The 21017-nt window shown below is 38.1% G+C and overlaps 1 protein-coding gene across 1 annotated transcript in view; it reads left to right on the top strand.

Annotated features, from left to right (window-relative positions):
* LOC139127974 (small G protein signaling modulator 1-like) overlaps window positions 1-21017 on the top strand; it is a 270506-nt gene that overhangs the window by 143156 nt on the left and 106333 nt on the right. The window contains 2 exon segments of the mRNA XM_070693822.1: window positions 9484-9786; window positions 15181-15373. Coding sequence (XP_070549923.1) covers window positions 9484-9786; window positions 15181-15373 — 496 coding nt within the window.

The following is a 21017-nucleotide window of genomic DNA, read 5'->3' as shown; positions in this document are numbered from 1 at the left end:
CCTAATTAATGAAGAAGACTCTATCCTCTCTGAGGACATGTAATCAAAGTACCCATTATTAACAAGTGGGGACTGTGTCATCAACGATGACTTGTTTGCAATATTTTAGAATAATTTTGCGTCAAATACCAAAATGTCACTTCTGTATGAAGGGAATTGCTTCATCAGTTTGATTTGAAACAGCAATATAAAATACTGTGGCAATTAAGCTTGGAAATCATTGCTGAGTTTTGCCAGTATTAAAGGCCAAAAACAAGAAGTCAAAAACAAGGCATAACAGGAGATAAAAACTAAGGCATATGAGGTGGAGTCAATAGCTAGGTATATAGGGAGTTGAAACAAGGAGTTGCGAAACACATGTCACTGATATAACTTGTCCCTTGCCAAACACAAATTACTGACTGATAACACCAACAAAGTCAAAGAAACAAAGACATACCAGTATAATAATTCCCGTGTAAAAACTCTTCAAAAGTAAAATATACAACAGTGTGAGCTATGAAAAGAAAGAATCTGATATTTTCCTTCACAAATATTTTTAACACTGAGGCGACGGTTTCCCACAAGGCCGATCTCACTTTTCCATGTTTGTCGGTCGGCAGCTGCCAGTTTGTGCAGTTATGGTCTGAACTACCCTGAGCTGACATGTGATCTTTACTGTGTTGATGTATTTGAGGTTCGTACAGCCTAGGGAGCCATATGTAAATGTCGAATACTATTTGCATAATAAAAAATATTTTTATTACGCATTTGAGAGATTACAGACCGGGGAAATCGACTGTTAGCTACTCAGATGCATTTTTCATCGCACACCGACTCGCTCTCTGCCAAAACAGGAACTGCTCTGGCTGAGACCTTGTCTAGCGATCGTCCGATGCAATCATCGTTGTAACTCGATCTTTATCCCAAACGCAAACGTGTTAGACTCAATCATTCACTTCACACAACCACACACAAAAGTACATCGTACTCACCGATAGTTTGCGAGTGAATGTTTTTTTTATTTCCATGTCAACTGTGTAATAAAGGGTTGTAATACCGACAAATGTTCAGTCCGTGCATAGTCAAGTTCTGCGGTCCTCTGCAAATGGCATTCACACATTGTGCTCTCGCCAGCACGCTTGTCTGTACCGTGGGTGACACAGTGGTAACTGGTAAGTGAGGCAACAGTTGATTGTCTCATGAACACGATTGGGACGAGTTCCATGGCCTACTATCCGTCCTGCACGTCGACACATCACGCAACTACGTCTTCCGTCCGGATTGCGACCCATTCGATGACCAACTCTTTCCACATTGGTAGGAATGAGACGTGGTGCCGTCAGACTAGTTCCTCTTGGGGGACGTTGCCGAGAGGAGAAATTACCGATCAGCTGTTTTGCTACTTGGGCGCGAAACATAAGCTGACGTCTGTATCTCGATCCACTTTGACCGTATCCATGAACTGATGCCATGTTGTGGAAAGCGTTCATGAGTGCCTTGTTCAGCTCATGGTAAAAAACAGCTCTGTGCCACCGTGGCGATGATCGACCTGGCGTGTAGTAAGCCAGCTGTTGATCAGTCAAGTCAACACCTCTGAAGTACTGATTGTACATTACAGCAACGTTCGGGCATATTACTTCAATTTGTTCAAAAGCACCGGTTCTTTTATCTTTACATCGACGCCTCACTAGCGCTCGATTCGGTCTTCGTGCAGAGACTGCCGTGCTCATAAATTTCACCATTTTTGTGTCTTTCCAGGCACATACTTTCATTGCGCCGTCTTGAAATACCGAGAAACTATCACGTGGCCATCGCTCTTCGTCGTCAGCATCAGGCGGTACGACTTGTGGATCATAGTTTGTGGCATTTTTTATTTCATTGGGTAAACCTAAGGTGTACATCTTGCAGGTTCCCGTGGCAGCAATATTATGCACGTAGAGATGGTCAAACAACGGGGCAGAAGTGTAATATGAGTCCATAATGACATGATGTCCTAACTCATAGTAAGGTCGAATCAGCCGGGAAACAACTTGCCCAGGTCTGTTTCCCCTGAAAACTCGGGGGTTGTCTGCAGCATCGGGATCAAGCGGGTGATGACAGTTATCAGCGACAGGTTGATGGACTTCGTCGTTGAAAACGTAACCCGTGGCCGACTTACTGAGAGTGTAAACTCTCATTCCATATTTATGCGGTTTTGCTGGATTGTAGAGAACATTCTTTGTGCGGCCCCGGTAGGGGATGACTCCTTCGTCGATCGCCAGCTCGCACATCGGGCTCCTGTGCATTCTGCTGTTTGCATTCACTCGATCAATGACATTTCGTACTTTCAACATTCTATCCCGTTTCTCACTTATCTTTTGGGCTGTATACATGGCTGTGTTACGAGCACAGTACGGCTGTGTGCTGTAGTATAAATATCGCATCAGTAGCTTGAAGCGATCACGGGAAAAAGTTCTCTTGACGAAATTATGACCGAAGCAAACATGGTCCGACCAATACAGCTGGATTTCAGGCTACCAGCAAATTCCGAATAGTACCATCACTCCAATGAATGCTTTCATTTCGACAACCGTCGTCGGTGTCCAGGCCGATCTTTGCCGTTCACTCGCATTTGCCCTTCTCCTCTGTCTAGCGTAACGATTAGTGCATCGGGTAATGAATCTTATCAGATCCTCGTCGAATATTTGCAAAAACCATTCGACTTCTGAAGCATCGTCTGGCAGCGGGTTGATAAGCCCCGGCTCTGGACCAATGAACTCCGGTAAAAGATCGAAATTACCAGTTCGTAGGTCTGTGTATGGTCTGTTCACGGTACCACCGGCAATACTCGTTTCGTAGTATTCCTGTCTACGCTCTATTTCTTGTTGCATCGTGGTTTCTCACAGCCTGTAATATACAAGAGAGAGAAAGAGATGAGCTTTACGAACCAATGTTTGACGTCAGCGGCAACAGATGTGCCGTCTAAAATTTCTAATGTTTGCGTACAGTGTAAACACTTTGAGGTCACACGAACGGATGCACGTTTCCCAGGCAGAGAAACAGTAAACACCGCCGATGACAAATAACATTCACTTGCACTTCATTTTTCATATGTATTTCATGATTCTATTCAGATAATAAATTCATGAAATGCATTTTTTCTTTCATATGTAAATAACGAACACCCCAGGTTGCTACACATTGAGGCATTTTCTCACTTTGCCCAATATTTCATGGATCGTTCTCGAGAGAACAGATCGTCTGGTTATTGATAAAAACCAGATGTTCGTTTGAACCGACGGCTGAGCGAGGTCGTGCAAACCTTAGTAGAAAGGAAGCAGTCGCCACAGTGTTAATACAACATTAAACATATCACAATCGTAAGTCTCTTGTTGCAGCAGTACAGAATATCAATTGGCTGTTTTCATTGTGTTCACTTTAAAGTTATCTTAAGAATGGCACAACAACAGTATTTTTCTATAACATAGATCATCCAATTTTTTTTTGTGTAATCAATATATGAAAGCACTACTTGTTTAGGGAGGTGATATTGAAACAAATCCAAGCCCTGACACTGCACCAGTATGTACTAAGGCAGTGATGATAAAGGTTATTAAACTTAAGGCAACTTGCATCGGGGTCACCTACATTTCCACTCTGTGCTGCTGATACCAGCACATGCATGCCAAATAGCCTAATAGCCTTAGCATATTTAAAAAATTTTGACATGTGTTTTTGGAACAGAACTGGTATTGATTCAATTCTTTATGTAGGAAAGTCATTGTATGACAAATTGTATCCACACAGGCATTGTAGAGATTCATGTGCATATTTACAGGCAACAGATTTGAAAACAAGCTTTTCATTTGGACAGTGGTATTTTGCTTGTGATCCAACCTCATCCATGTTGGGTTTTTTTGGGGTTCTTCTGTACAATCGATAATATCATTTATACATTATACTCTGCTCTCCACACTGCTTTTCAGATATCCACAAAGGCAATCCTTATCATCAAAGAATATGGCATGTCATTATCTAAGCAGAATGGTTTTTGCTATGTATTTGATTCTCATAGCAGAAATGATGAAGCTATCTACACTACAATGGACATGCGATGCTAGTTATTGTTGACTCTTTGACTGGGCTTGGTAATCATTTACAACATTTGGTTTGCACAATAACAGACAAACCACTTGAAACCGTACCTTTTCGAAATTGCATCTGTTTCTCTTCATAGCCTGACTATCATAATTTGCGAAGAGAATTCAAAACTTCCACATCATTTATACATCCTGTCATCAATAGAGAATCTGATTTTCAATTCATTACAAACAAATGTGAAACAAATGTCCAAGCTCAAACAAGCTCCCCAAAAAATCATATATCCCACATCCACAGTGTTGTCCTTATATTTAAAAGTAGCCGGGTAATTCAAGAAAGTAGCTAGGTGGACTGCGAGGGAGCGAAGCGAGCGAGCGGCGAGTGAGGGTAGCGAATGAGGTGGGGGAAGCGCGAGAGGGGGGGGTGTCCCCCCTCTCGCAAGGTGAAAAATAGCGTCAATGACACTAGCTCCCATCCTGGACTATTTAGTGTTTGTTCTCTGGTCAGATATTTGAACATGTGTGAAAGGGATAAAGTGCATGAAGTGAAAATACTTAAATGTAATGTACTGGAGACTGTGAAATATGTTTAATGTATTTATTCAGAATATGAAATGGAAAAAATACAGAATTAGATATATCGAATACTGTGATACAACCATTAACTCAACAAGTCATTTACAATGACATAGTCCCCACTTGTAAGAGGAGTATTAGTCTTGATGGGGCAGGAAAATGTTGTCATTAACAAATATGACTGGAGTGTATATGTTGAGATCTATGGGCACATAGGTCTATGTCGTTGTTCCCAATTTGAAACACATGAGGCATGTCTAAGTTCTGGTTCTAAATCGGGAAAAAAGATCAGACCTCTAGCAGTATTGGCCAGCCAAGAAATACATATGCGCATTATAAATGAGGTACAAGATGTGACATCTTAAGGTCTAATATCCTATCAAAATTGAAGGGTATAGAACTTGTGGTTACTGAGATATGCATATATATGTATAATCAAGGTCAAAGGTCATCGAGGTCACATGGCACTTTGAAAAAAAAAATTATATTGCTAATTAATCCCTATATGCAAAAAAAAAGACCTCTAGCTCTATTCGCTTGCCCAGAATTAGATGTGTACATAATTAATGAGGTAAAGTGTGTGTTGTCATAAGGTCTCCCATCCTACTAAATACAAAGGACATAGCACTTGTGGTTACTTATTTATTGACATAAACATATATTTTAGGTAAAAGGTCATCGAGGTCACATGACATTTGGTCAAAATATTTCTCTCCTATAGTTATCCCTATATACCAAAAATCAGACACCCAGCTCTATTGACTTGCTCAGAATGAGATATGTGCATAATTATTGAGGTACAGTATGTTGTGTCATAAGGTGTCCAATCATACCAAATATGAAGGGTGTAGCACTTGTGGTTACTGAGTTATGGACAAAATATGTATATTTGAGGTCAAAGGTCACCGAGGTCACGTGACATTTTGTCAAAAAAATTGTATTGCTAAGTTATCCCTATATACCAAAAATCAGACCTCTAGCTCTATTGGCTCGCTCAAAATTAGATATGTGCATAATTAATGAGGTACAATATGTGGCGTCATAAGGTGTCCCATCATACCATACATGAAGGGTGTAGCACTTGTGTTACTGAGTTATGGACAAATATGTATATTTGAGGTCAAAGGTCACCGAGGTCACGTGACATTTTGTCCAAAAAATTGTATTGCTAAGTTATCCCTATATACCAAAAATCAGACCTCTAGCTCTATTGGCTCGCTCAAAATTAGATATGCACATAATTAATGAGGTACAATATGTGGCGTCATAAGGTGTCCCATCATACCATACATGAAGGCTGTAGCACTTGTGGTTACTGAGTTATGGACAAATATGTATATTTGAGGTCAAAGGTCACCGAGGTCACGTGACATTTTGTCAAAAAAATTGTGTTGCTAAGTTATCCCTATATACCAAAAATCAGACCTCTAGCTCTATTGGCTCGCTCAAAATTAGATATGTGCATAATTAATGAGGTACAATATGGCGTCATAAGGTGTCCCATCATACCATATATGAGGGTGGTTGCACTTGTGGTTACTGAGTTATGGACAAATATGTATATTTGAGATCAAAGGTCATCAAGGTCACATGACATTTTGTCAAAATATCCGAGATATCTGCGTGAACGATGGACTCACGGATGGACGAACAGACGGACATGACCCAATCTATAAGCTCACTGGACTTCATCCGTGGGGACTAAAAATTGTGTCACTGCATCCTTTTTGCAATATGAATACATGAGAAACTAAATTTTATTTTTCGTGGCCTTATACATGGGAGTCTATGGAGATCTGCCTTATACATGGGAGTCTATGGACGTGTAAACTAAAAATATGCAAATTTCACCACGATTTGCCCAAATTTGGGAAAGGTCACTCCTATGCACTTCCATACCAAGTTTCAAATCAATCGGACTTGTGGTTTCAGAGCAGGAGATTTTTGACCAAAAATGGGAGAAAATTACAAAAAATTCATGAAAAATAGCAAGTCCAAGATACTGACCCAAGATGTGCACAATCATTTCATGTCAGCCCAAAGTACTTACATGCTAATTTTTCATGTAATCTGCTCAGTGGTTATTGAGTTTTTACAATTTTGACTGTTTTTACATTTTTTCACTTAATTTGCATATTTTTGGCAATGACAACTTCATTTTAACAAAATCTCATCTACAGCCCGACATCCATGTACACACCAAATATCAAGATGAAATGTACAGTGGTTTTGGAGTTTTTGATGTTGACGGACAGACATACAGACATACAGACATACAGACATACATACATACATACATACAGACATTTCCCTAGCCTATAAGAATAGCTTCCATTGCCATATATACATATGGCTTTGGGAGCTAAAAATGAAATTTTGGAGTGGAAATGGTGTTCTCTGGTGGCATCTGAGGTGACATTTAGCTGAGACTGAAACAGTACTTTTGTTGTGTGTCTTAGACGTGGCTCACATACAACAACACAAACAAACATGATTTAGTTTTGTTTGTAATATTTATGACACACTTATGGTTTTATTTGCATTGAAGATTTAACATTTAATCTTAAATCACCTGTAGTCTACTCATTTCATTCCTCATTTCCCAAAATCGGGATGGAAAATTCAAAATACCGACAGTAATCTAATAAAAACACATTCACTTTTGTTAAAAAAAACATCGGTAAGATAATTCACTGTAACAGTGTTCGCATTTACGCAAAAAAATGCGTATATAGAAAACTCATAACAATGAAAAAATGCGTAGAGTGTCGATCCAATGCGTAATGATATGACGCATTGGATCGAGTCTCTACGCATTTTTTCATTGTTATGAGTTATAATACGCAAACAATAATAGTAAAATGTTTGCGAAAGCACTCTCCGTGACTGAGCTTAGGCGCCAAAACCAGACGAGATGAGTGCCGCAGAAATGGCAGGACCTGAACGGTTTTGCATGAATATATCAGACAAGAAAAATATAGTTTTGTATACATTTTGCCAAGGTCACAACTTTACAGTGAAAAACAGGTGTGATTAAATTTGTTGCAACGTTTCTGTCGATCACTCATTTTGTGTGGAAAGTTTCGGATTCTCTGGGTGTAGTCTAAAAAATTGGCATCGTAGCTGAGAGGCACGTCATCATGTCAGCTGTGCCTTTGAACTAACTACGTTGCTAATTTTCAGGCGAGTGATATTTTCTGAAAATTATGACACAAAGTGAGTGATTGTCAGAAATGTTGCAACAAATTAAATGCAAACTGTGCGCGATCATCGCGTCTCGCTGTCCCAAATTTGATCAAAGCAGATATGCAGCATGGCGTCGGAAGGAAACAACTCTATTTTCTTAAAAATTTGCTCCATGAGTCTGTGAAAAAAATGATTCAGAGGGTCCATCAAAATACACTATCGGGCAACCCAACATGGAGAACATGGAGAGGCGCAGTGAAATTGAACCCATGACGGAATCCATGACATATAACAACAGGGCATCAGCGCCACAGTGAAGCCGTGAGGCGTGACGATGATGCGCTGGTCGGCAACAGTCGGCAACACACATGCCTGTGACCGTGGATTCTAGTACGTAAAAATAATGAATGAAAAAAAATACCCATTCAAATAAACAGTTTTTAAATCTAGAAAATGCATCGGTATTGCTCTGAGAATATCTTGATTTGTTGAGAAGATCATACTCTTTGTGACATTGGCAGCCAACAAGCTGCAGTCTCATGAACTTCGAATAGTCGATCAAAATCACATCTTTTCGGGGCTTTTCTCTCACAAATTCAGCGAAATTGAAGTTTTTCATACATAAACTAAATGTATTGTTGGAATCAAGTATATCTTTCGAAAGTATGGAAGACCGGTCACGACATGCGACATGCGAGTTTTTTAAACTGCGATTTGCTGTTAGGGTTAGTGTTGGGGTTAGGGTTAGGGGTAGGGTTACCTGCGTCTTTAAACTGTGATCTGCGACCTAACCCTAACCCTAACCCTACCCTAACCCTAACCCCCAACCCTACCCCTACCCCTAACCCTAACCCTAACCACTTAACCTAACACTAACCCTAACACTAACCCTAACCGCAGATCGCAGTTTAAAAAACTAGCATGTCGCATGTCGTGACCGGTCTTCCATACGAACGGACTTTCTTTGGGAAAAAAATATTCCAGCTGCAAGGTGCCAGTGGCCGACGCCACATTTCTTTTTGACGCCATCATTAAAAATGACCTAAGATGACCTTCATACTAATCAAACCAATTACAGTGCTCGTAACAAAGACAACACCATAGGCGCGTCCATCAGCCAATCACACTATTTAACAAATAACAGATCTGGCTCAAAAAGCCACAAACGGGTATTTAGAAACTGTTTTATGTTTGTGCAGTTCCATGTGGGGAAAGGGGTCGCGAAACTGCTAATCGTACGTGTGCCGTCTAACAGTTGGCAATGCAATCCCGAAATTACAGGTCTATAAAAATAATCTAATCACGTTACAAGTAGCCAGGAAAAACTGCAAAACAGCCGGGTTATTTACCCGGCACCCGGCTTCTAAGGACAACACTGCATCCAACAACCCCATCACCATGCCATCAATCCATCATAAACTCTCCCATTGCGTACCACATGAAATGCGAACGGGGACTATGTCATTAACAATGACTTGTTAATCACAGACCTAATTAATGAAGAGGACTCTATCCTTTCCCAGGACTTGTAATTAATTAACTTACCCATTAACAAGTGGGGACTGTGTCATCAATGATGCCTTGTTATCATTATTTTTTTTGAAATAAGAAGCACCATATTATGTTTAAAGTCTTACAATTTTGTGTCCATTGTCTTCAGCTGATAGTGGTGGTACCATAGTTTTGGTTGGCCAAGATGGAGTACAGAGACCTCCAATTCATTTCCCTAAAGGAGGACATCTCTTATCTTTTCTGTCATGCTTGGAAAATGGTCTGCTTCCGCATGGTCAACTAGATCCCCCTTTGTGGTCTCAAAGGGGCAAAGGAAAGGTATTCCCCAAACTAAAACGAAAATCTTCACAGAACAATCTTCCTAAAGTTCAAGATGATACACAGTTGTTTGATGGAGAAGAAGCTACTGATTATGTTTTTCGAATTGTGTCTACATACAGGCCAGATTATGGTAAGTGTAAAAATTATGTACTGAACACTCAGTAGTTGTACCATCATACTGGTACATGTATTGCAAAGACATCAGGTATCTATGACCCCTTATATATGGGAAGTGAGACTGAATCTGAGACTAAGACTCAAATTGAAGAAGATACTAAATGCGACCTCATTTTGTGATTATATCTGAGACTATCATTCATTACAGTAAACAGCAAATGCGATTTGATTTGAGACTGTACCTGAGACTCTCAATGACCTTTTAAATGACCTGTACGACTGGCGCTGAGACTACAACAAGTAGCAATCAAGACACCTAGCTCTTCTTGGTGTCTTGCAAAAATGATCACAGCATACAGTGTGTCGACATTGACGTATACATGTCTATGCCTTACTTCAGCTTTTTTCCCCTTCATTTCTCATCGTACAGTAAATTATGGAAAATAAGGTCAATGAAACAAATACTCTTTATGTAAAACGTGATATACAACTCAGTGTTTCGAGTGTAGTACATTTACTTACTATTCGAACTATGACGTTGCACTTGTAGAGAGTTGGCAAATGATACTGAAGTTACAGAAAGGTAATCAATTTACCTGGTATATTTATATAATGCATTGAGAATATTGATAAAATATGGCAAATAAAACTAAGACGCGGGGACTAAGACATAAAACCAGCGATAGAGAAAGACTGGGCCAACGTCAGATACGCACATGTCACGGTATCGGCCGTCGGTTCACGCCATACTGTTTATGGAACTGTCGACGTCACCCCAGTGAGGACGTTACCTTTGACCTTCATGAAGTCTGACATGCATTTGTAATTTTTTTTATTACTTTTTGACTTAACGATGTCGGGCATGCATGTAATTCAACACATATTGAAAAACTTGCTTGTTTGGATATTAGTTTGGAGAATTCATCTGTCAACCAATTTGCAATTTCGCATCTGTCGAACAACTGCAGAAGTGTGATTCCCTTGGGGCCCTGTCATTTCTGCTGCACATGCACAGTCAACAACTATCATGAATGAATGAATGAGTAAAAGCCAGTATTTGAATGTCGCAATATCAGTTGTTGTTTCAAACAAAATTTTCATCTCTGGGAGAAACTCCACGATGATGCTTTGGAAATCAAACAGGAAATGACGTCCTCTGTGCTCCGATCAATCCGCCCATTGAGAAAAAGAGTTTCTTTAGGAAATCTCTTGTCTGTTTGTTTTGTCTTTCATTAGCTCACACTTGGTTATACCAATGTGAGTTTATCGTATAGGCTGAAGTCGATGGCGTCTGTATGTATGTATGTGTGTATGTATGTATGTATGTATGTATGGATGTACGTACAGTATGTCCGTCAACATCAAAAACACACAAACCGCCGCACGTTTCAGCTTGGTATTTGGTGTGTGGATGCATCCTGGGCTATAGATGGGATTTTGTTCAAATGAAGTCTGCATTGCCAAAATTATGCAAATGAGCTTACAAAATGTGAAAATGGTTAAGAATAAATAACTCAAGAACCGCTTTTTTGATTGCTTTGAAAATTTGTTTGCAAGTACCTTAGGTGAACCTTATACAGTTTTTGAATATTGTGAAGATATCCTTAATTTTTGTGTTTTTGCTGAATTTTTTTGTGATTTTTCTCATTTTCAGTAAAGATTCTTCTTCTCTGAAACCGCCAACCCAATCGCTCTCAAATTTGGGTTGTCTCTTTGCAAGGGTGTTACTCTTTTAATTTGTTGAAATTATGACAAAATTGGGAAAATTACTATTTTTGAGCAATTTTGTCATTTTTGGTCAAAAGATCTTAAACAGTATTTCCTTTTTAAAACCCCTGGACAGACAGCTTTCATATTAGGTACACAGACGTACAGAGATGACAATAGTTAAATATGTGGAAATTGTCCTGAAATATAAAAATTTGTATTTTTAAGACAATATTGTCATTTTTGGTCAAGAAAACTTTATCTCAAAATTACTTGTTTGATAGCTTTGTAATTTGGTATAAAGTCCCTTGTTTGATAGCTTTGTAATTTGGTATAAAGTCCCGAAAGATGTTATTAGATAAATTTTCTGCTCAAAGTGTTGGGAAACCCCAAAATTCATATATTTTAGGAAATTTTCTCAGTTTGTGACCTTAAATGACCTACACCAACCCAGGATATGTTGTGAGACAATTTTGAAGGCTGTGAACATAATTTTGTCATATTTGGTATCAATTTGTAGGAAAAGTTGATCCAGAAAACAAAGCTGAGGTGATTTTTTGTCATTTTGGACCAATTTTTGCAACTTTTCTATGTAAGACATACAAGAACTGATGAGAAATTTGGATCCAGAATAATTCCAGATGTTGTAATCACTGCCCACAGTGGAAGGCATTTCACTATCTGTAACTACCGGTACCTTAAGTGCTGTTTACGTTAGAATGATAACACTCATGACATTAATTAAAAAATCTCCAAGGTTGTAAATGTACTTCCTGTCATTTGGTCTTATGTAATACCAAGGGGTGGAACATTTGATATTCAGGAGGGGGTAGGGTCTAGAAGATTGATGATGTAGCATTACTTTTTTACCAGATCCCTTGTGCATTTTTTGCCCACTCCCACCTTTTCTTTTTATCAAGCCTTCTCTGTTTTTTGTTGTTGACATTTGCTTATGTATTGAGGATCTGCTTCTCCCATTGCTATAGAAGTTGATATGCATGTTCCTAAAGATGACCTCTAGTACCTAAGTTGGATACCTTATTTGCTTTTGTCATTCTTGTTTTTTTCTCGTTTAAATATTTCTTGAATGGACCAATTCAAACCGAATGTGAGCACATAGTGTCCTTGACGGTATTTTTTAGTTTAGCCATCCATTTCTAGCTCCATGGTTTAACAAAAAATAGTTCAAGTTGTTTAAAGGGTAAGGACACTTGAAATCTATCAAATCAAATTGAGTGTGTTTTGTTATCAGTCGGCAAGTCGTTTCCAAAGTGACTTTTTTTTGAATAGGTAACTCTGCTCTTTCGGATAGATGCATGTGTATAACTCTTGAACTATTTCAATACCCATTGTTACTGTGAGAAAGATGTGATATCAGCTTGAGCCAAGTGCATGTTTTTCATATGGAAGGTCAAAGAAAGTGTACATTGTGCCAGATGTCCATTTTCCTCTCCGTTTAGTGACTTTTTTCAACTTTACCACGGCTGCAGTGGAAAATCTGCCATCTTGGATGTCAAACCGTTGACCTATGATGTCACATTTTACTGTAGTATCGGGAAATCAACAAAAACACCTGTTCTCGGTCGATACTTTGTTAGTAAAGCAAACTTCAGTGCCTGAATCAAATCAACTCTCCAACAATATTTTTTTGTACACTTTAATTGCTGTAAACATGCTGGGAACATGCTAGAATCTGGTGATCGTTGAAAGCGAGTGCTACTGCAGGTCAGAACTTCTATATTACGTCAGGGAGTCAGTCACATGTCAGTCACAAGAACAGTTGCGTTTGCTGTTCACATTTTAAATGAGAGTCTCAGACGGGAATCTCAAATTTGCTCGCAAATATACATCCCGAAGCAAAATGGGAGTTTCAAGTTCAGTCACAAACGTGATTGCACTTTGACTCTTCTATGAACTGAGAGTCTCAGAATCAGTTGCATTCCTTATTCATTTGGGGTTGTACATATACCTCAAAACATAGATCTTCTTTGTGATGATGAGATGCACTTGTGTGTCAGTAATCTAACACCAACCATGACTGCAGAAGTGAACTCAGATGATTAAATTACTGTCCACAACTGACACAACTGGATTTTCAATGTAAAATTAGGATTTAGCTTTACTAAAAATCATATTATTATAGTGTAATTAATTTCAATATACTTGTTGGCACAATATGATTGGTTCCAATTAGTAGAATATGTATTCAAACACTGCGCTGTCAGTTATCGATATGTTGGCAGATGCCAAAGAACCCACACATGACTAACTTGTTCAATCTCAACCTGTCTTTTGCTAATTTCAGTTTTGTTGAATCCTTGTCTTCTGCTTAAGATGCCTAAAGGGATATGACAAGGTCATGTTCATAGATATTTACCCGGTACCACCACTATTTCGTGGTTCAAGATGACCCCATTGCCTTTGTCATTTTCGATGTGTTCCTTGGAGTTGGTAAAGTTCATAGTTACCTTGAATGATATTGATTATTGGACCTGATTTGATGTCTATTACACTTAATTTTTGTCAAAACTATTCATTCATATTAAGAATACCATTGCTGATTGGTCTCTGGACACACCAACTCAAACGTCTTTTTAAATATGATTTGTGCTGAACTTTTTTGAGTATTGGGTTAACTTCCAACTGAATTTTATTTTACAAGTTATGAAGTTGTAAATGCCATGGGATCTAGAGGGAACATTGCGTCAATGCCAATGACATGCAGTCCAGAATAAGGACTTTCAAGTTTGTTGTACCAGTGTTTGTGTTTATATGCACCTCTGTGCATCCGCATAGGTTTCTATGTCTTGTCTTCAAATTCCTATAGAAGTGAAATGTGTATTAGTTTGTGTTGGGATGCAGTGTGCGACCTGTTTTGACATTTTTAGCTACCAGTTACTTCACAGTGCTAGTATATAAATGTGGCAAAAGAAGCTATAGGGGTAGCAGCTGCCTGTCTGTCCATCTGTCCATTCACTTTTGGCACTTGATAGTTTGCGATTTGATAAATGCATGTATTTTTTGGTCAAGGATGGAATTTCTTAGATATTGATGTCATGATGGCTCAAAAAGTATTCAGATTAGCTCAATAAATGCAATGATCAGAAATGTTGAAATTTGTTCAAGACATGTTGAGTTGATATCTATTATGCAAATGAACAAAATGCGTATACAAATGGTAAAAAAATCATAAACTTGAAAACTACAAGATCTAAGACTGGAATTTTGTGAAAACAGGCCTATTTTGATGACGATTCAGGTTATCAAATCAAATTGATCACATGACTAATATGCTAATGAGCCAAAATATGCTAAGAAATAGTAAAAAATTGTTGTACCTGTTCAAATCCAGCACATTCACATTTTCTTTAGCAAAATGTCTACCAACAGGATCAGGAGTAACATGTTAGGTGTCTACTCTGTATTTCCCAAGGATGTTGTCAAAATCATTGACAATTACTTTAATATCCTCCATCTTGCATACTAAGCTTCAATTATAACACCAAACAACCACCATGTACATATGACAGCTTACATAAGCTGGTGGTGTTACTGAAGTCTTTGCTTCTTGTTAAGTTCTACTTATATGTAAAGTATTTGTAATTTAAAATAGCTATACTATTACAAAATCAATTCCAAATATTGTAAAATATCTTTCATCAATATTTGCTTTTCTAAAATAGTAAATAATTATTTTCAGTTCCACAGGAGTTGGTTGATCCAAAGGCCACCAATGGAAAATTTAGTTTTATGCCATGGGCCTCCAAAGCCCCTACACCACGGCATAAATTAATTCACAATCAAGCCAGTGACATAGGTTCTTGTAACACAACAAGTGCACCCTACTATACTTCATTGCAAGTTTCTGTTGAAGGCTCAGGCTCTCCAACAAGGTAAGAATAAAGTACAGTATCATTAAAGATGGCTAGTATCTGGCTGTGAAGCGACTGGTATACAGTTACCAGAGGTCCAGAGGTCCATATATCTTTCTTTCATGAATATGACTTTGTTTGTGTACTGTCTATTTACTGTCTGTTCTGTGCTGTTTTGTGTCTATGTTTACAACTATTGTCTCACGAATTCTGACCTACTGTCATTGGATTATGGATTGGTATGATTGCGATTATTTTACTAAGACAGGCTGACTGAGTACTTCAGTTATATAACGTAGGGATCAGCCTGTCACAAATGTTGACAAAGTATTTCCATGATGATTCCTTTTTAGCTCCGCTGTCAGCGACGTGGAGCTTATCAAATAGGTTGATTTTCTGTAGTCGTCGTCGTCCATCGTCATCCATCAACAATGCCTCTGAAACCGCAAGTCGGATTGCTTTGAAATTTTATATGCAGTTCACTTGGGGTGACCTCACTTAAGTTTGTTCAAATCATGGTGAAATTTGTATTTTTGGGGATTTTTTGCTGTTTTTGGTAAAAAAATCTTTAAAAATCTTCTTCTTCTTCAAAACTACCAGTCAGATAGCTTTGATATTTGGTACATAGGTCCAGGGGATAATCTATTTCAGATTTGTTCAAATTGTGCAGAAATATGCAAATTGGCATTTTTAAGGCAATTTTTGCCATTTTTGGTCAAAAAATGTATTTCTCAAAAAGTACTGGTCTGATAGCTTTGAAATTTGGTATACAGGTTTCTATAGATGAACTAAGTAATTTATGTTGAATTTCTGATGAAATCTGGAAATCTGTATTTTTGGGGCAATTTTTTCCCATTTTTGGTCAAAAAATGTGTATTTCCAAAACTACTCATCTGATAGCTTTGAAATTTGGTATACAGATGTCTATAGATGAACTTGATGATATTTATTGAAATTATGATAAAATCTGCAATATTTTGAATTTTAAAGGCAATTTTTTCCATTTTTGGTCAAAAAATGTGTTTCTCAAAAAGTATGGATCTTATAGCTTTAAAATTTGGTATGAAGATTTCTACAGATGAACTAAGTAATATATATTGAATTTCTGATGAAATCTGTAATTTTGTGTTTTGGGGGCAATTTTTGCCATTTTTGGTCAAAAAATGTGTATTTCCAAAACTGCTCCTCTGATAGCTCTGAAATTTGGTATACAGGTTCCTACAGATGAACTTGATGATATCTATTGAAATTATGATGAAATCTACAATTTTGTATATTTGGGGCAATTTTTGCCATTTTTGGTCAAAAAATGTGTTTCTCAAAAAGAACTGGTCTGATAGCTTTGAAATTTGGTATACAGGTTTCTATAGATAAACTTAGTAATATATATTGAGTTTCTGATGATATCTATAATTTTGTATTTTTGGGGCAATTTTTGCCATTTTTGGTCAAAAAATGTGTATTTCCAAAACTGCTCCTGTAATAGCTCTGAAATTTGGTATACAGGTTCCTACAGATGAACTTAATGATATCTATTGAAATTATGATGAAATCTACAATTTTGTATATTTGGGGCAATTTTTGCCATTTTTGGTCAAAAAATGTGTTTCTCAAAAAGAACTGGTCTGATAGCTTTGAAATTTGGTATACAGGTTTCTATAGATAAACTTAGTAATATATATTGAGTTTCTGATGATATCTATAATTTTGTATTTTGGGGGCAATTTTTGCCATTTTTGGTCAAAAAATGTATTTCTTAAAATGTACTTTTGCTTTGGCAGGTATCGCAAGCTGGTAGATAAATACAATATCTCTCTTCGACAAATGATCACTGATGGCATCGGTGACATTGGGCCTTAGTTAGTGACCACTACCTATCTGACTTACAGATTGATATATGGCGGGTGCCACATGTGGCGCAGGATGCGCTTACTATTTTCGAAACACCTGACATCACTTCTTGGTCTTTTGGCCAGAGGTCCATATATCTTTCTTTCATGAATTTGACTTTGTTTGTACCGTCTATTTACTGTCTGTTCTGTGCTGTTTTGTGTCTATGTTTACAACTATTGTCTTACAAATTTTGACCTAGTGTTATTGGATTATGGATTGGTATGATTGCGATTATTTTCCTACAGATGAACTAAATGTGATATATATTGAAATTATGGTGAAATCTGCAATTTTGTATTTTGGGGGCAATTTTTGCCAATTTTGGTCAAATAATTTGTTTCTCAAAAACTGCAAGTTGATAGCTTTGATATTTGGTATACAAGTTCCAAGGGATTATTAGGTGTCCGTTGGGACTTATAGGTTTGGTCATGTCCGTGCATGTGTGCGTGCGTGCGTGCGTGCATGCGTGCATGCGTGTGTGTGTGCGTATGTGCGTCCGTCCGTCCGTTCACACAGATATCTCAGAGATGCAAGAAGCGATTTCATTCAAACTTGGTACAAGGATTACTTCATATGTCATACAGATGCACATCGATTTGTTTTGTGATACGATCAAATATGGCTGCCAGGCGGCCATTTTATTACGATTTTTTCATATACAGAGCCATAATTCAGGCATGTTTCAACTGATTGTATTCAAAGTTGGTACAAGGACATTGACCAATGTCATAGATATGCACGTCAATTCTTTTTGTGATACGATCAAATATGGCTGCCAGGCGGCCATTTTATTACGATTTTTTCATATACAGAGCCATAATTCAGGCATGTTTCAACTGATTGTATTCAAAGTTGGTACAAGGACATTGACCAATGTCATAGATATGCACGTCAATTCAGTTTTGTGATACGATCAAATATGGCTGCCAGGCGGCCATTTTATTACGATTTTTTCATATACAGAGCCATAATTCAGGCATGTTTCAACTGATTGTATTCAAAGTTGGTACAAGGACATTGACCAATGTCATAGATATGCACGTCAATTCTTTTTGTGATACGATCCAATATGGCCGCTGTGCGGCCATTTTGTTACGATTTTTTCATGTACAGAGCCATAACTCAGGCATATCTCGACCGATTTTATTCAAAGTTGGTACAAGGACTTTAACCTATGTCATACATATGCACGTCAATTTGTTTTATGATACAATCCAATATGGCCGCCAGGCCATTTTATTACGATTTTTTCATGTACAGAGCCATTACTCAGGCATGTTTCTACAGATTTTATTCAAAGTTGGTACAAGGACATTGACCAATGTCATAGCTATGCACATTAATTTGTTTTGTGATACGATCCAATATGGCCGCCCTGCGGCCATTTTGTTACGATTTTTTCATGTACAGAGCCATAATTCAGGCATATCTCAACCAATATTATTCAAAGTTGGTACAAGGACATCGACCTATGTCATACACATGCACATTGACTTGTTATGTGATACGATCCAATATGGCCGCCGTGTGGCCATTTTATTACGTTTTATCATGTCCAGAACCATAACTCAGACATGTATCAAGCAAATTTATTCAAATTTCGTACAAGGAGATTGACCAATGTCATAGCTATGCACATCAATTTGTTTTGTGATACGATCAAATATGGCTGCTGTGCGGCCATTTTGTTATGATTTTTTCATGTACAAAGCCATAACTCAGGCATATTTCAACCGATTTTAATCAAAGTTGGTACAAGGACATTGACCTATGTCATACATATACACATTGATTTGTTTTGTGATTCAATCCAACATGGCCACCATGTGGCCATTTTATTATGATTTTTTCATGTCCTGAACTACAACTCAGACATGTATCAAGCGAATTTATTCAAAAGTATTTTTATCACAGACCTAATGAAGAGGACTCTATCCTCTCTGAAGACCTGTAATCAAAGCACCCATTAACAAGTGGGGACTGTGCCATCAACGATGACTTGTTTTAATATATGATATATTGAAATTATGGTGAAATCTGCAATTTTTATTTTGGGGGCAATTTTTGCCATTTTTGGTCAGAAAATTTCATTCTCAAAAAACTACTTGTCAGGTAGCTTTGGTTTACATGTTCTCAGGGATGATACAATCTGATATATTCAAATTTTGACGAAATCTTCAATTGTGTATTTTTGCAGCTATTGTAGCCACTTTTTTCAGGCCACTGAAATTAGCTATCAAAGATTTCCACCTTCTTCATCAACATCATAGTTATTGTCTACATAAACACAGCGGAGCTATATTGGCCGTTAGGTCGCTTGTTAAAGCATATTAAGATGGGGCACCAGGATCTGTGCCTTAGTGATATTAGCATAAAATTTGCATAATCACATTTCCAACGGGAACTAAAACATCATGTCATTTGTGAGACGTTCTGAGAACGTGTGCATGCCCACCACTATAAACATTCCAAATGGGACCGCGACCCAGTATGATCACAACTTTGATTTCATGTTCTCCTTCACATTTTTCGTTCTGTCTGCTTGCTTTCTCGGTTGTTTTAGAATTATACAGTTCTTATTTAATTTCATAGTCTTCTGTAAGGATTTTGACTGTCCATATTCTGAGCCATTTACCAAAAATTGGCCATTATCAATCATGTTTGATCCATCCAGCTTATTAGTCCCCACGGACACCGTCCGGGGGGACTTATAGGTTTGGTCATGTCCGTGCGTGCGTGCGTGCGTGCGTGCGTGCGTCCGTCCGTCCGTCCGTGCGTCCGTCCGTTCACGCAGATATCTCAGAGACGCCTGGAGCGATTTCGTTCAAACTTGGTACAAGGATAGTACCATACCTCATACAGATGCACGTCGATTTGTTTCACAATGCGATCAAATTTGGCCGTGGTAGAGGACTTTTTAGTTTTCACCTCCATAGACTCCCATGTATAAGGCAGACCATAGACTCCCATGTATAGGCAGACCATAGACTCCCATGTATAAGGCAGTCCATAGACTCCCATGTATAAGGCAGTCCATAGACTCCCATGTATAAGGCAGTCCATAGACTCCCATGTATAAGGCAGTCCATAGACTCCCATGTATAAGGAAGTCCATAACTCCATGTATAAGGCAGTACATAGGCTCCCATGTATAAGGCCAAGATAAATAAAAATTAGTTTCTCATCGTATTCATATTGCAAAAAGGATGCAGTGACACAGTTTTTAGTCCCCACAGATAAAGTCCAGGGGGCTCATAGATTTGGTCATGTCAGTCCGTGAGTCCATCCGTTCACGCAGATATCTCAGACACTTTGACAAAATGTCATGTGACCTTGGTGACCTTTGACCTCGAATATACATATTTGTCCATAACTCAGTAACCACAAGTGGTAAACCTTTCATATATGGTATGATGGGACACCCTATGACGCCACATATTGTACCTCATTAATTATGTGCATATCTAATTTTGAGCGAGCCAATAGAGCTAGAGGTCTGATTTTTGGTATGTAGGGATAACTTAGCAATACAATTTTTTTGACAAAATGTCACGTGACCTTGGTGACCTTTAACCTCAAATATACATATTTGTCCATAACTCAGTAATCACTATGCTACACCTTCATATTTGGTATGATGGGACACCTTATGACACCACATATTGTACCTCATTAATTATGTGCATATCTAATTTTGAGCGAGCCAATAGAGCCAGAGGTCTGATTTTTGGTATGTAGGGATAACTTAGCAATACAATTTTTTTGACAAAAT

This window comes from Ptychodera flava, unplaced genomic scaffold, assembly GCF_041260155.1.
Source record: "Ptychodera flava strain L36383 unplaced genomic scaffold, AS_Pfla_20210202 Scaffold_40__1_contigs__length_1388640_pilon, whole genome shotgun sequence".
Classification (NCBI taxonomy): Eukaryota; Metazoa; Hemichordata; class Enteropneusta; family Ptychoderidae; genus Ptychodera; species Ptychodera flava.
This window is presented reverse-complemented; position numbering and strand designations above follow the sequence as displayed.